General features: G+C 43.0%; 1 protein-coding gene across 1 annotated transcript; it reads left to right on the top strand.

Moving 5' to 3' along the window:
* The first annotated feature begins 660 nt into the window (after positions 1–660).
* fam171a2b (family with sequence similarity 171 member A2b) lies at positions 661–14,744 on the top strand. The gene is made up of 8 exons (XM_030754634.1): positions 661–890; positions 4,883–5,110; positions 5,746–5,838; positions 7,111–7,269; positions 7,611–7,790; positions 7,915–8,028; positions 8,853–8,979; positions 10,053–14,744. The coding sequence occupies exons 1-8, from the start codon at positions 794–796 to the stop codon at positions 11,539–11,541; spliced, it is 2,487 nt and encodes an 828-aa protein (XP_030610494.1). The 5' UTR covers positions 661–793; the 3' UTR covers positions 11,542–14,744.
* Positions 14,745–15,043: the final 299 nt, after the last annotated feature.

The following is a 15,043-nucleotide window of genomic DNA, read 5'->3' on the forward strand; positions in this document are numbered from 1 at the left end:
GCTTTGCAGACCTAACCTGTGCTGCCATGTTCTCTTTAGAGAGAAGACACTTTCTGCTGCAGCCCTTCCAATCAAACATACCTGTTCAATATTTTCCCAATAGTGCTGTCATGAACTTTAACGTGCCAGCTGAGGCCTGTAGAGTCTGAGATGGAGCTTGCAAGAAGTACACATTTCTAAAATTATAGAATGAAAAGAAACTACCAAACATTTAGCAGCTTTTCCAGCTTTCCACCTTTTCATCATTTTGTAACATTAAAGTTGAACATTTAATTAAAAAACGAAAGGGTTAGCACCTATTTTGACTGACATTAAAAATAATAATTATCCTGCTGTTACCGCTGTTTTGTGTCTGATCATATTTTTTACTGATTAACCAGATAATTATTGTGGTTGTTATTGGGTTATTATTACAGAATAAAGGCTTTAAACTGGATCTTGGTGAAAAGATAAAGGATGCACATTTGAAACAGAAAAATGCAGATTAATGCGCACATTCCGCAGACAGATATGGAGAGAGCAGGTGCTTTGGCCTCCTAATGAAATCTCCATCAACTGCCCTGCGTTGGGTCCAGATTAGTATCGCAGTTGTGCAGATGGGTCGCTGTTCCACTTGAGCTCAGCAGAGGGAAGCGTAGCTCACTTTGCTGCCCTCCTCCTCCTCAGACAATAAAAACAAGGCGAAGCCCGCACAGTCGGCAGCTTCTCGGCTCCATTCAAAGGCGTCTGAAGGGGGGAATCAGAGCTATGGACACACGGCCGCCGGTCTGGGACTAAAGATGTAGTTGCAAGGATGCCAGCCAACTGCATCTCTCGTTTGTTCCTCTTCGCGTCGGTGTGCGCGGTTTGGGAGGCGCTGGCCAAATCTGTTCCAGATCAGGGAGCGTTGGGTAAGCTCGCCGTACGGGGGATGCAGCACAATGAGGAGATGGGAGTGGTTGCATTTTTATGGCTTTTGTCGACAATCAGTCGATCTGTGCAGCGCTGCGCACTGATTTCATGTCACCGTCAAAGACAGATATTTACTGGGAGGCTGTCGCAGCGGCTTCTCTTGGAAAGCGTCGCTTTTGATGCTGTAGATTCTTTAATATCTGCGAGCTGCTGTGGCAGAGGCCACGCTGGTGGCCGTGAGGGGGGATCGTGCTCACATACTGTACAGATGTGCGCTTAGAGGTGTGAGAGCAGGCCCGAGTCTGCTGCTCCTGTAATGCCAGGCCTAACTTGCCGTGAGCCAGGCCTTCATGTGTGTCATTGTTGCTTTGCACAGTGAGTGTCAGTGAGAGGGCCTGAGGTCTGGGAAATGTGTCAGTGAGCCAGCGTTTTGGATTTAATCCCTCCGAAATCAGTTTGCGCTTTTTTGGGGGGGAAAAACGCTGTTGTTGTGGAATAACGGTGCAGCAGAGGCCTGAAAATCTCCCGTGTTTATGTTATTGTGGTGCATGTTTAAGGACATTATGTAATTACATTGCATTATGCATGCCTGAAGCTGTTTTTGACATGCATGGATGGTCACAGGCACAGCAGTGCAGGAATGTCATTTGAGTATGCATTACTTTAGTTACTTGCACTTGCGGCGCTTTCCCTTCTCCAGTAACACCACAGTTCTTTGCAGAATCACACACTGAAAGCAAGCTAATAATAAATATGATGTATTGTTATAGATGGAACTAAAAACAGTTCCTAAAATGCTTTTATGCGTTGATGCATCCATTTTAGTGATCCTGAATCTTTTGTTATGAACAATAAAATATTTTACTGCTAATACTTTGCTGTCACTCAAACAGATATTTCTACATTGTGATATTGTCACTTTTCCTTTAGATAAGGGTGTGAATGCTGCTTTGTAGACTCTAATTTTTGTTGCTTTACTTCGACAGAGTAAATTGTCATTAATTGAAGCGTCAGGCGTGTTTAGGAACAGCTCAGCACGTCTCCTGACCTGCAGGCATTTGCACAACGCTGCAAATCTATTCCTGCATTTAGAAATGTCAGTTTGCTGACACATTTGGGCCTAAACTGTGCTGCTTTATGGACTTCCTGCTCAGTTACAGCACTTTGGGTCAGAGTTATGTCAGACCTGTGGCAGACTCACCCTCAGTCAGCACTGTTAATCAAAGACAAATGTGGATCATAAGAAAACTGCAGATGTGGATTAAATGTGAGCCAAACATTCACAATAAAGAAAAAAAAAGAATAAATCAGAGATGCAGCAGAAGATCATCCACCTGAAACTATGTTTGATTTTCATTTTTTTACCCAGTGAGGCCAGATATTGGTCATTTCCCATCCGTTTTATAACCAGTCAATCAGTTCATTGACTGACCCTGAGTCAGCTGAGGCCAAACACTGCTCCAGATGTGAACCACACATCTGGAGTTTACCACAGACTATTTTAGAGAATAGAGTAAATCAAATCAATCCATAATAAGTTTGATGAGTTAACTATTTTTTGCATAAACATGACTTTAGAACATTTTAGAGCATCTGTCAGAGATGATGGAAACAGTACCGGTATGATCAACACAAGCAGAGCGATTAAATGAAATTCCTTTATAAAATATGATGGGCTCATAAACAATGAAACTTGTAGTCGCTAAAAATGAGTGTGTGCTGATTAGATTTAAAGAAAAACAAACTTGCGGAAAACGGATGAGATTCTGTCGAAACACCAGCTTCCTGCCTCTGACTCTGATAACCACAGGATGAAGTTAAGCTGGGTTTTGAGACGTGTCCACTGATCACTGCTGAAGGACGCTGAAGGAGTGAAAAATTCCCACTCTCACTGTGACACTGTGACTCTCAGTGTCTGTGGAGCTGCTTCAAGTGAGCCCAGATGGAGGAAATCCTCTCTGCACACACACAAAGGAGCCTTTATTGGGCTATTTATGTTAATGGATGACAGCATTTATGCATGCACAATGGATATGGACACACAAACACCCACACACATGCATACTGCTTATTATCTGAATGAACCATTAGCTGCTGTCTTTGGAAGAGTTCTGCATCGAGGGGTTTTAGGCCTGTGGGGTTTTAGAGGAGGGCAGCTCACATGGACTGAAACACAACAAGCCAGCTTTTGGAGTGTCAGCTTGTATCCATGGGAACATCCCCAGCGTGACCCACATCCACCGTCCAAGAGGCGAGATGAGAAAATGTTCCCCGGCTGAGAAGATGGGGATAAGAGGCAGAAATAGCCATGCAGTGGATTTATGACGGGTGTGTCTGTGATGACTACAGACATCATCATCAAACTAACGACAGTCCACCCCGACTGGAAGTGATTCATCTGCAGCAGCAGCAGCACTGAGTGTCACACACAGCTCATGGGGGACAATACATTTCTTTAGTCACATCACACATAATATACATGCTGTAGAGCCAGCATAAGTGACTGATGTTAAAGTTGCTGATCCCTTTAAAGAAGACCTGTTGCGCTTTTCCATATTTTCTGTCTTATCTGTTATTACTGTGGATGTCCAGTAGCTCAGGCTGCAGCTGCCCTCAGCATTGAGCTTTAGACTGCTTTTTTCTGCTCTTTGATCTGTTGGTAACAGGAGATACCTTTAAAATGCACACCTCAGGCACAGAAGCCCCACCCACCTGCTGTTTAAACCTTCAGTTTATGACGGGGAGCCAATCAGAAGAAAGCTGGCTTAAAGGGGAGGAGCTAAAACGGATGAACTGTGGTGCCCCACGGAGACCAAGGATGAGATAAATCATGCAAAGAGCGTTCAAGAATAAAAATATGAAACCACCTCTTTTTATAAATACATGAAGGGAAAAAGATGCCTGAGAACAAAACATATTATAGTCACCTATGTGCACTTAACAAACAGGTGCTGCTGTATAAGCTGCTGGATCAGTTCCATAATGCTGTTTGCTTAAAGTCAGACACTGCGGACAAAAATACATTTTAGTGCACTGCTCAGTATTTAAATATTGGACTATTTTACTTCCATAATGGAAAGAAAATGTCCAGAAATCATGTTAAGATATTTAGTTTACTCATGTTTATATCACTTACAGACAAACATCATTAATCACCATTGATCAGTGACAAATATACATACAATGACATATATATATATATATATATATATATATATATATATATATATATATATATATATATATATATATATATATATATATATATATATATATATCCTCCAGATTTAAACTCAACCCTAAGGCGTGATCACCTCCTGATAAAAGGGCTGTTTTAATCATTCAGTGTATTTAATGCTTTTATTCTGCCTGCTGGACCATGTGCTGTGTTTCATGGTAATTGTGTGGTCTTTGCTCCTCGTAGGTCCTTTTGGATGACATTATAATGCTGCAGCATAATTATGTGGTCCTTGTAGGATGGCTGAGGTGACTTGATAAAGTGTAATGACATCTTCAAAGCTGCAGTTTAATCAGACGAGACGAGGGAATCAAAAAGCTTCACTTTACAGAAGAAATGTCTTTTAGTCGGTTCTATAATCAATAAACTGTCTTTTTGTCCATTTTTGATCATAAAGTTCGCTACACATAGTAACTGTGTGTACCTTCCTGGTGGGCATATTTATACTCCAAAGCAATGTGTAGTACATGTTAGCCCCATTTCCTCTAGATTTTAAGGTGCAGTCTTTTTCTGAGAGGTTTCATTGTCCAGCAGCATAAGGCCTGGTTTTCTTGAATCATTTAATTGCAGGTTCATAACTTGAAAAAGTCTGTTTTAATTGATCTAAAAGAGAAAAACTGCTTTGATTTGAGGAGCTGACAGTAAGTGTGCTTTAAATGACTGGTTGATTCTTAAGATTACATGGATCAATGATTCCATCTTTTTAGCTGTTGGCTGCTTACTGGACCTCTCTCCCTCTTTATCTTCTTCCAGAGGTGCAAATAAAAGTCCAGGTGTTCGACAACAGCGACCTGTCACCATTGGCGGAAGCTCAGGTGGAAGTGCACGGTAATCAGACCCTCCTGGCGTCCAGCCGTGCCGGCAGAGATGGCGTGGTGAGAGTCAGCTTCCTGTACCGTGCAGGAACGTGGGTCATCATTACAGCCTCCAAACATGACTACGTCACCAACTCTGTGCCCTGGCACTCCAACCGCATACCCCGTAAGCCCCCGTAACACTTTAACCATCCTGTGTTTGCTCCAAAGTCCATCAGGCAGCAGCGACAGCCAGCTGAGAGAGAGTTCCATCTCCTAGTTTCACCTGTCAGAAGTAGAGAGGCTGTAAACCACCCAGAAATAATCACACATGATCTAATAGTTAATATGCCAAAACGTTCTTTATGGTTTTCCTTTATATACTTTTACTGTGATCGTGATGTTAAAAGGTCTTAAAAGGTCTTTCAGGTATGTTAGCCTACTGCCACCATCATTGCAAAGGGTGCACTTGGCTTTGAGACTGCGCTGATTAAAATGGATGCAGCATCTGTTGGCTTTCATTTCTGTTGCATCAAGTGTGGTAGGCCCACAGTTAATCATTTTAGGAAAGGTTTAATAACATCACTGTTCAGTCCTTTAATCTGTTATTTTGAATGTGTTAGTTTTCATATCTGAGTCAGGCCTGCTGGTGAAAAACTGGCTCAGGTCTCATTTACGCACAGAAGCTAGCTTTGTTCCCTTTGGCCTTACAGAGCTGTTTTTGCCTGTATATGTGTGTGTGTGTGTGTCCTAAAAGAAATGGTGTCTCAGCATTGTTGCTGCACCTGTGAAAGCTGCTGACTTCCTTTCTTCCCTTTGCAGTGTATGCATCGGTCAGCCTGTACCTCCTCGTTCAGAGGCCGGGAACTCTTATTCTGTACGATGACGTCCTGCAGGTGCTGTCTGGGTCTCCAGGTAAGAACAGCCTCTAAAAAAGCCTGGCTACTCACAGTTCCTCACGCAGAGCATATTTCATAGTATAGAGTCGTTAGATAAGGATAGTGCCGATGTGGTGATTTGGAAAGTTCAGTTTGATCATTCCTTGGTTTTTATCTTCATCCTACAGTCACAGGAGGGAAACAGTGTCTAAAGACCAAAATTATTACAACCACAAGGAATAAACTTTCAGTCTTGTTGCCTTTGAAATGGGTGCTTCAAATCAAGTCTGTGACCACTTTGGGTCAGTTGCCGTCTTCAAAGCGACTTTGGTACATCAAGATGGCGATAACATGGGAAAAAGACAGAGTCAGTCAGAGATTGAATGGGGACTGGATGGCAATTACAAAAACAATATGGAGATTAACTCTGATAATCCATCCTGCATCTTCTTACGCTTATCCGGGGCTCATTTCAAGTCAAACTGTGACTTTAACTGTGATAAATTGGTGGAAATTGCAAATCTACATGCACAGAAATCCACATTAAACAGAATACAACCAGCTGGCAGCCAGATGAGCTGCACTTATTGGGCAGAGTGACTCAGATTGATTGCAGCATGTTGGCAGTCTGTCTGCATTTAAAAATTATGAGTGATTACAGTGGGTCTGCGTCCTGTGACAGGTTGCCTCTCACCAGGCGACCTGTGCAAATACCTTTCAGTCAAAAGTGTTGCACCTGCAGCCTCTGGGTGACCAGATGAATATGGAACAGTCCAGTGCAGTCGCCAGACAACCACTGACTTTTTTCAGGAAGGTTGCTGTCCTGTTTTTACTGAGCCATTACACACCATTACACAGGTAATTCAATCAGGATTAGTTTTCTTTTTTTAAAAACATCAGGATGATGAAGTTTACTTACTTAAGTGAGACATGTATTTGTGAACATGTGATGCGACATGTCCAGTTTTCCCTGTCTTCCAATGGTTAAACAGTTCCTGGATCCAGACTGGGATCAACTCCAGAAGTCACCCATCAGTCGGAGCAGTCTCCACCTCTCAAGAAATTTTGAGGCAAATCCTCCATAATCCTGCTAATATTGAGATAAACAAACTGTAATGAAGGATTCACACGCCTCTCCACCACCTTAAGCCTGTTCATCTGTATCTTATTATTACAAATACAGCTCAGTCACAGCCAGCTCCTCACACCTGTAATACCAAAATCATTGCACCTTTTCAAAGCCTTAGAAAACAAACATGGTGGTTGTTGGCTTGACCGACTGGGAGGAGGGGGATTGTTTCTTTTTCAGGGGCTCGTAACCAGCCGCTCGTGCAGCTCCAGAGGAAGTCCACTCAGCTGCCATCCAGCTCCAACTACACGGCGCTCTCTGCTGTGCTGACCACAGCCAGGAGCCAGTATGAAATAGGTGGTTTCCCCTTCCTGCTGGGCCAAGAGACCAACAGCTCAGGTCAGTGTGTGCCTCACAGACTGATGTTCAGTGAGTCACAGCATGGCCAAAAGTTTGACACAAACATTTGATGGTTCCAGCTTCTTCTGCCTCATATTTGCCAGTTTTGCACTCATTTATGTCGGAAACATTTGGAGCTGTTTTGATATATTTCAAAAGCCAAGAAAATAACTCGATGCTAAAGGCAGGCTGATAAATCAATAACCTGTGTGTATGCTTACTGTAGTTGTAGAGTGCATTATAATCATTTATGTGTGTCGGATTGGACTATTCCCCAAAATTCTTGAACACATGGATATGAAGAGCTAAATATTTTGGGGGGATTTCTTTCTTCCACGCAGGTGCAGAAATTGGGTGGACGGACTTGACGGCGCTGGCGGTGGTCAGCGTTCAGCTCTTTGATAAAGATGGCAACGTGATCCAGGTCTCAGATCCGATCCACATCTCTGTGCCGCTGCCGTCAGACACCAGGAACAGGATGGCCACGAGTGTGCCTGCTTGGCTGTATCAGCCAAGGATGGGTAAGGAAACGGAGCATAGATGATATGAAACAGCTGAAATGACACCAGGCTGAAATAGCCTTTTTTTTAATGAGATTTTGTATGACGGCACTTTAAAGCTGCTGCACCTTTTTTTTTCCTCCAGGACTGTGGACTCGGAACGGTACGGGCTACATCAAAAAGGACGGGACACAGTTTGTCTGGAACGTCGTGGTTCCTCAGATGGGATACTGGCTGGCTGCCTTTCCGACATCTTCAGGTGCTGGCGCTCTCTTGACCGTCCGCCCTGCTGCTTTTTGCTTTCTTTCATTGCTGCTGGTGGGCCATCCTTTTTGTGCCTGAGCTGCAGCAGTTTTCTACAGCTCAGGCAGGAGTTTTAGGGAGTAACTTTTAGCTCTAAAAAAAACTGCATTTTCATGGCAAAGTCATCATCGCTTTGTGTGAAATTACAAATCAAAACGGTCATTGTTAAACTGTTGACTGGCAAATTGACCCGATCTTCACGTGACTTCATATAGCTGTGATACTATAATCCAAAGTTCATGGTGCATGAAGGAAAAGACTGCAAACAATGAAGTACAGCAAAAAGAAAAAAAGCTGTGAACGATTGGGTGCAGTAGTGACGCATGGGAAATGAAAGCAACGTGCTCAGTGCATCAAGGAAGACCCTGAGCACTTAACAGCATAATTAAGCATCATGTGAGCAAAAGTCAGGGGATAGATGAGTCACTGGGCTTCGTCTGAGGACCACAAATGGCCTTTTTTACCCAACCAGCAAGTAGCTGTTGAGATATTTCCCTGAAAATCTGTAAGACGACATAAAACTGCTATTATAAATCATCAGAACCAAAGAGGTGGGCAGATCAGCTGATAGGGATATGGGAAATGGGATATGTTAGTATAACTGTCTCAGTGTAAGTCACATTGTTTCCTCCTCAGCCTTTACAGATAAACTAGCAGTTATTCAGACCATTTCATGGTCTGAATACCTTTTAGTCATTCAGATATATGGCATGGTCTGCTGGGGAGGTGACGTGCACTGAATGAATCTGAGATAACGTCTCGCCCTGAATTGTCTTGCAGGTTTGGGTTTGTCTCATCCGGGCTTGAGGGATATCACCACCTACCACACCCTGTTCCTGCTCTCCATCCTGGGATCGCTGGCCCTGCTGGTGCTCATCCTGCTCTGCGTGCTGCTCTACTACTGCAGGTGTGGGGAGCATAGGTCCAGATCTCACTTTTCATTTTCTATTAGTAGCAATAATAGTGGAATAATTTGTATAATGTGGATTTTATGTAAAGTCTCATATGTCAACTAATATATATTTTTGTTAATAATTAGCTTTTTTTAAACTTTCAAGCAAAAAGAGAAATTATTTAGATAATTTTATTGTAATTTATCATCTATTTGTGACACAACATTGGTCACACAAATGTTTGTTTTTATGCAAAACTAATTATTTTCACTGCATTTGGAACATTTTGATAGGATTCCATCTTTTTTTAATAAAGAAAGTTTTTTTATTGGACTTCTGAGGCCACAATTATATTAAGAGCAGGTTGCATATATATATATATATATATATATATATATATATATATATATATATATTTAAAAAAATACACGAATACTTCAAATTCCCACATTACAGTTTTTAATTAGTTTGGGTACATTTTATCATGAAATGCAGTCAAACATTAGTGGAGGGTTTTGCAGAAACCCTTAAAGAGAACTTATTTTGTTTCCCTTATTTCCCTATATGCTGTTACAACGAGTGATCTTCATATTAAACACAGCCAAAGTGCCCATGTATGTACAAGTAATCCGTGTGACCCAGTAGCTCAGGCTTCAGACTGATCTAAGCACTCAGTTTCAGATAGTTTTTTTCTACCCTTGGCTCTCTGTGATGTCAGCAACGTGGACATCCACATATCATTATATGTGAGCACAAAAGCCCTATCCACCTGCCATTTATGAGGGCAGCCAATTACAAGAAAGTAGGGGCTAAAACAGCTTGTTTTTAGACGGGGGGTGAATTGAGGTCCAGTATACAGGATAATTTCTTTCTGCTACTCTTTTATTCACAAAGAGTTAGTACACATTTGACAGATTTTGAGACCAGATGACCCTCCTGACAAAACGCTCCCACGGATTTATTGAACATAGAACTCAAAATCTGGCTTTATAGGGTTAAGTTCTCATTTGGTTGGATACATTTTGAAATTCCCACCCTGATAGGAATTTTGTCTCCTTCTGACCTTCAGTTTTTGTTTACCTTTTAGGCGGAAGTGTTTGAAACCCCGTCGACAGCAAAGCAAACCCCACACGTCCAATTTAAATGGTGCTAAGAGAGACCAGGGCACATCAACGTCACGCCTGAATCTGATCTGTGGAGGCCATGTTGAATCAGGCCCCTCCAATGACAAATCTGACTTGTCACCATCTCGAGACTACCAGAGTTCAAGGGAGGATTTGACTAAGCATGTTCCAGCCCACATGCTGCGCCACGCAAAGGGTAAAAACACTTCAGGTTCCCAACGGGGTGAAAGCTTCCCCATGAAGGTCACACGTGCCACAGAGACCAACAACTTGGACAGCCCTTTGCTGCATGACGACTACAACCGGAACTACAGTCCCAAAGACAACAAGGAGTCCGACTATCACAGACACCACAATGCCAACGACAATCGCGGGTACTCCTCCGATCCCCCATCCCCACCTCGCTTCCAAGGCTACGTCCCAAGCCAGTCAGACAAGCCTCCAGATTATTCAGCGGCAGCAGCAGATAGCCTTGCCCGACCCACGTCCCTCAACACCCAACCAGGGCAGATCATCTTCTGCAGCTCCATTGACCAGATGAAGGAGAACATGTACCGGAGCATGGTGCCGACCCTGGTTATCCCAGCCCACTACATGCGCCTGCCGTCTGAGTTTTCTGGCAAAGATGGCAAGGACCAGAAGGATCAAGACAAAGATGGTGCACAGATGGGAGGAAGCCAGCAGCACCATCACCACCACTCCCAGAAACAAGGCCAGCAGCAACTGCAGCAGGGTGGATCCCAAGGTGATGACTCTGAGGAGCCAAGCTGGGCATCTGACTCATCCGGGGGGCCTGTGACCATCCCAGTACTCTTCAATGATTCAACCATGGCTCAGATGAATGGCGAACTTCAGGCTCTGACTGAGAAGAAGCTGCTGGAACTTGGAGTTAAACAGCATCCGCGGGCATGGTTCATCTCTCTTGATGGTCGCGCTAACGCTCATGTGCGCCACTCCTACATAGATGTTGGGAATGACCTCAGTGGTGGTGGTGGATTTGGAGGCGGCTCCAGTAGCACTCCACGGGATGTCAACCTTGAACCACCTCTGGAGGCCCAAGAGCGAAAATCAGCTGCAAACAGAAAGGGAAAAGATGAGCGCTGGGGGACGGGAGGACGAAAGGGTCATGGTGTTAGCAGCAGTGGCGGGAAGAGTTACTCCAAGTTGGCCTACCCTGACCACAGCGAGCCCAGCAGCAGCGAGGGACGCCCCGTCTCCCCTGAGGAGAACTCCCTCACCCCTCTCCTGGACGAAGGCCCGTCCTCCCGAGGATCCACCATCCCAAGAAGAGGCCGCAGTCGCGTGAATAGCAGCCGCAGCAGCAACAGCGAGAACCGCCGTGACTCCATGACCAGTCCAGAGGATGATCCTGAGGACAAAGATGAGAACAAGAAGAGCCCCTGGCAGAAGATCGAAGACAGGCCTCTGATGGTCTTCCACCCCAGGAAGTGAGCTTATTGAACGAACACTGGACCTTTAACAGTCTTCTGAGAGGGGAGTCTTTCACATCAGCGAGAGGGAGGTCACAATAAGCACAGCCACTGCTTCACCTGTCCATTTCCAGCTTGTTGTTTGACCTTTGTGTTTGCCAGTTACTCTCGTAGCCTCACTGTCAGTTAATCCCTCTGGTTTCCACTGAGTTGTAGACTGAAATCTGTCCAGTTCATTGTGAATCCCGTCTCCTATCACCCATCACTGAACCATGGTCTGAGCCATTGCACATACTGACTGTGGAAATAGCCATTTTATAGAGCAAAATATAAGAATAGAGCACTTGCTAATAATTTGATAACTTATTGATTGATACAGAGTATTTGGAAGAGGATGGCGTTTTTTTTATGGGACTGAAGTGTATTTAGGTGAATTAGGTTTTTTCCCTGGACTGATTCTACACAAAAGCTCACAGTGATGGTAGAAGATGTGAGCTCATTTTTTCTTGTCTACTCCAAAACAGTTTCCCAAAGCCTGAACGAGAAGTTGTGCAAGTTTGTCCTCGAGCCCCTGTGAATGGATAACAAATATGTTACAAAATCCAACGTGCGACTTGCATTTTGCTCCTTCAGGGATGTTCTTGATTTCCTCTTCCTCCTGTACTGTGTTCATGTGTTGTAATTACCTACTCAGATAGTAATGATTTGAACTGTTGAGCATCATCTTCATCCTCTCTGTTGTTGAGTTATTACAGTGATCTTCTGCCAAAAGTACGCATTTCTGCCTTTCTCCTCTTTTTGGCCAGCAGAAACTTCTTTGCATTTGGGTCATTCCAGTAAAAATCAGTCAGTGCCTCCCACCTGACTCCATTTGAAAGAGCTGATTTTTTTTTTTCTGTACCAACTTTAGCATCTTTAGTGAAGAAATGTAAGGTTTTACCTTCATACTTCAGAGCCCTCAAAATACATAGGAGTGGGCTGAAATTTGGTGCTTTTTAATTGACGTTAAAGACAGACAGACATGAGATTTTCATGCTGAAAAACACATTTAAGTCACATCAGTTTCCACACCCACTCCAAGTGTCACAACCTAAAGTCCAAATGTTACTGACCCAGAGGGTCACGGGACCTGTGGATGCTCTGAGTATGAACCAACGGATGAGGACACTGCGCTGAACACAAGCTACGGCCAAAGAACATCTGGAGAGCCTCTGTGATCTAGAACCTTAGAGTATTTTGAAAAACTTCTTTAGAACCTAAAATTGTTTCATAAATGTGTCCAAAGTGTGAATTCCAGTGTTGATTCTCCATTTCACAGCCATATGACTATATTAGAAAATTGTTCTGTCCCAGAAGGAATCACAGCTGGAAGTTAAGCCTCGTATAATAATGTGAATTAAAAGGGAGATCTTTCATATACTATAACTTATTTTGACCAGCTAACTATCCCACATGATGATATGACCCTTAAAATGCACTTATTGGAATTTTCTCTGGTGAATTTTTAGAGTTGGTTACATAAAAAACAAGATTTTGGCTTCAGACACTTAGACACTTGGAGAGGGTCAAATTTATTTGGTCACAGTTTTTACATTTTAAATATGTTTTCCACATTTAATCTGAAAAGCGCATGCGGATATCTCCTGTACTCATGAAGTGATGAGCGCTCAATAAGGCTAAAAAAAATTTGGACCCACTGTTATGTACTCTGAGGGCCTTTGACTTGGAAACTATTCATAGTATGAAGGTAAAATATAGACTTCAATAAAGTTATGACGTAAGAATAACATCTGTGGAAGCTTCTGAGGGGGTCAGGTGGGAACTTTTTTCAGATTTGGCCAATTCTCTGCGGAATGACCCGTTTATGTTGTGTAAATAGATGCCCAGATATTTGAAAGACCATTTGGGATAAAACGGTTGCATGCATATGAATGTATGAAACAAACAGAAGGCACCAAAAGCCCCCCTTTCCCACACAAGTTCCTCCAGTGTAGACGACCCCTGAATGCCAAGAAACAAGCATAGGTCCAAACAGAGGCGCCGCTTTTACTTGAAGATTTATTACTTCTAGAATATCCTACTGAGGTCAGCAGGGGTTGTTTGTAGACGGAGCCTGAACCACTTCTCTCCTGTAAGTGCCTTCTTTCACATAGGATCGAGTGATAGGCATGCCGGTCCCTTTTTAAAATGCAGTCAGCGGTCACCTAAACTCACTGTCGAGATAAGCACACTGCATTGCGGTAGCAGCAACACGCTGCGTCACTCTGGGGAGCATGCCCGCCAAAACGGACAACTTTTCTTGTGGCTATTATATCCTTAGATATCTTCATTTCTTGTATCTATCCTCTTTTTTCACCAAACCTGTAAATGGTATGATGATCTATATGAGATTTTATGTGTATACGATGTGCATGTTACATGTAGAATAGGCTGTTTTTAATGAAACTTTTTTTTTTTTATTGATAACAACGGTGTTTGGCACAAAATGATACATTGGACTGTGTTGCCAAATGAACTTCATGAAGACACATTGACTTTTTCCCTTAATCCACTTCTAACAAAATTCACTTCCGGTCGTAAATGTTTACAACGATAACATACTGACCAACACGCTCCTGCTGTTACGAGCATCACCACTGCCTATTCAACAACTGTGAACTCAGACAGGCTGATGGCTTTTTTTGTTGGTGGTTTGGCAGACTATGAGCTTATGAAGGGAAACGGCTGTATAAAAGTCACGCTGACATGTTGCTCCTTTGCACCATTCGCTTGCTCTTCATAAGCCTGTGTCAGTAGCCTACAGTACAAGCTGGAAACGTGATGTAACTCAAAAGTCTGAAGAATAGCACAACCATGAATCGATTCCTGCTGAAATGTCGCGTCCACTGCTGTAAATGTACTTTTTTAAGTTTTTTGGATCAGATATGGACGTATTGAGTTGTGCAGTTGTGGCTTTTCTTGCTTGTTTATGTTTTACATGGAGTGGTTTCCTCAGATTTGGTGAAGGATTTGGTGCTGAATCCCTGAGAGGAAACTTCAAAGCTGGAAACCTGCTGTGGTGGATTTTTTTGATAGTACTTGAGAGGGTCAGGAGGAGCGAGCTGTAGGCCTTCGTCTGTGCAGTAAATCATCGGCTTCATTCACCTGGTCAGTTGTTTGTAAACTGTAAATTGATTCAACTTTCTGTACATGAGATAAAATAGAAATAAATTTGTTCCCACGGTCTGTCTGTGTTGGGGATTTTAATTTGTATCAGATCTGAGCTTACTTTACTGTGGCAATCATAGATATTCAAATAAATGTATGCAGTCAATACCTAAGGGAATAATGTACTCATAAAAACATGAAGCAGCAAATGTTTCACCTATTGCCAAAATTTGTATTTTATGTGACTGTAATGAGAGGTTAACAAACACGTCTATAATGTTTGCCTGAATATGGCATTCAGCAGCCTGTTGGGAATCAATAATGTATTTAGATTTTATCCTGGTCACCAGAAAAACAAAGTAACTGAAGTGGGCCTA

The sequence above is a fragment of the Archocentrus centrarchus genome, chromosome 19 (genome assembly GCF_007364275.1).
Source record: "Archocentrus centrarchus isolate MPI-CPG fArcCen1 chromosome 19, fArcCen1, whole genome shotgun sequence".
NCBI classification, from domain to species: domain Eukaryota; kingdom Metazoa; phylum Chordata; class Actinopteri; order Cichliformes; family Cichlidae; genus Archocentrus; species Archocentrus centrarchus.

Excerpts from the sequence above, each read along its gene's own strand:
- fam171a2b (XM_030754634.1), top strand. The coding sequence starts at position 794 with ATGCCAGCCAACTGCATCTCTCGTTTGTTCCTCTTCGCGTCGGTGTGC. Across the intron at positions 5,839-7,110 it reads GGTGCTGTCTGGGTCTCCAG|GGGCTCGTAACCAGCCGCTC; the intron begins GTAAGAACAGCC and ends TTTCTTTTTCAG. Across the intron at positions 8,029-8,852 it reads TGCCTTTCCGACATCTTCAG|GTTTGGGTTTGTCTCATCCG; the intron begins GTGCTGGCGCTC and ends ATTGTCTTGCAG.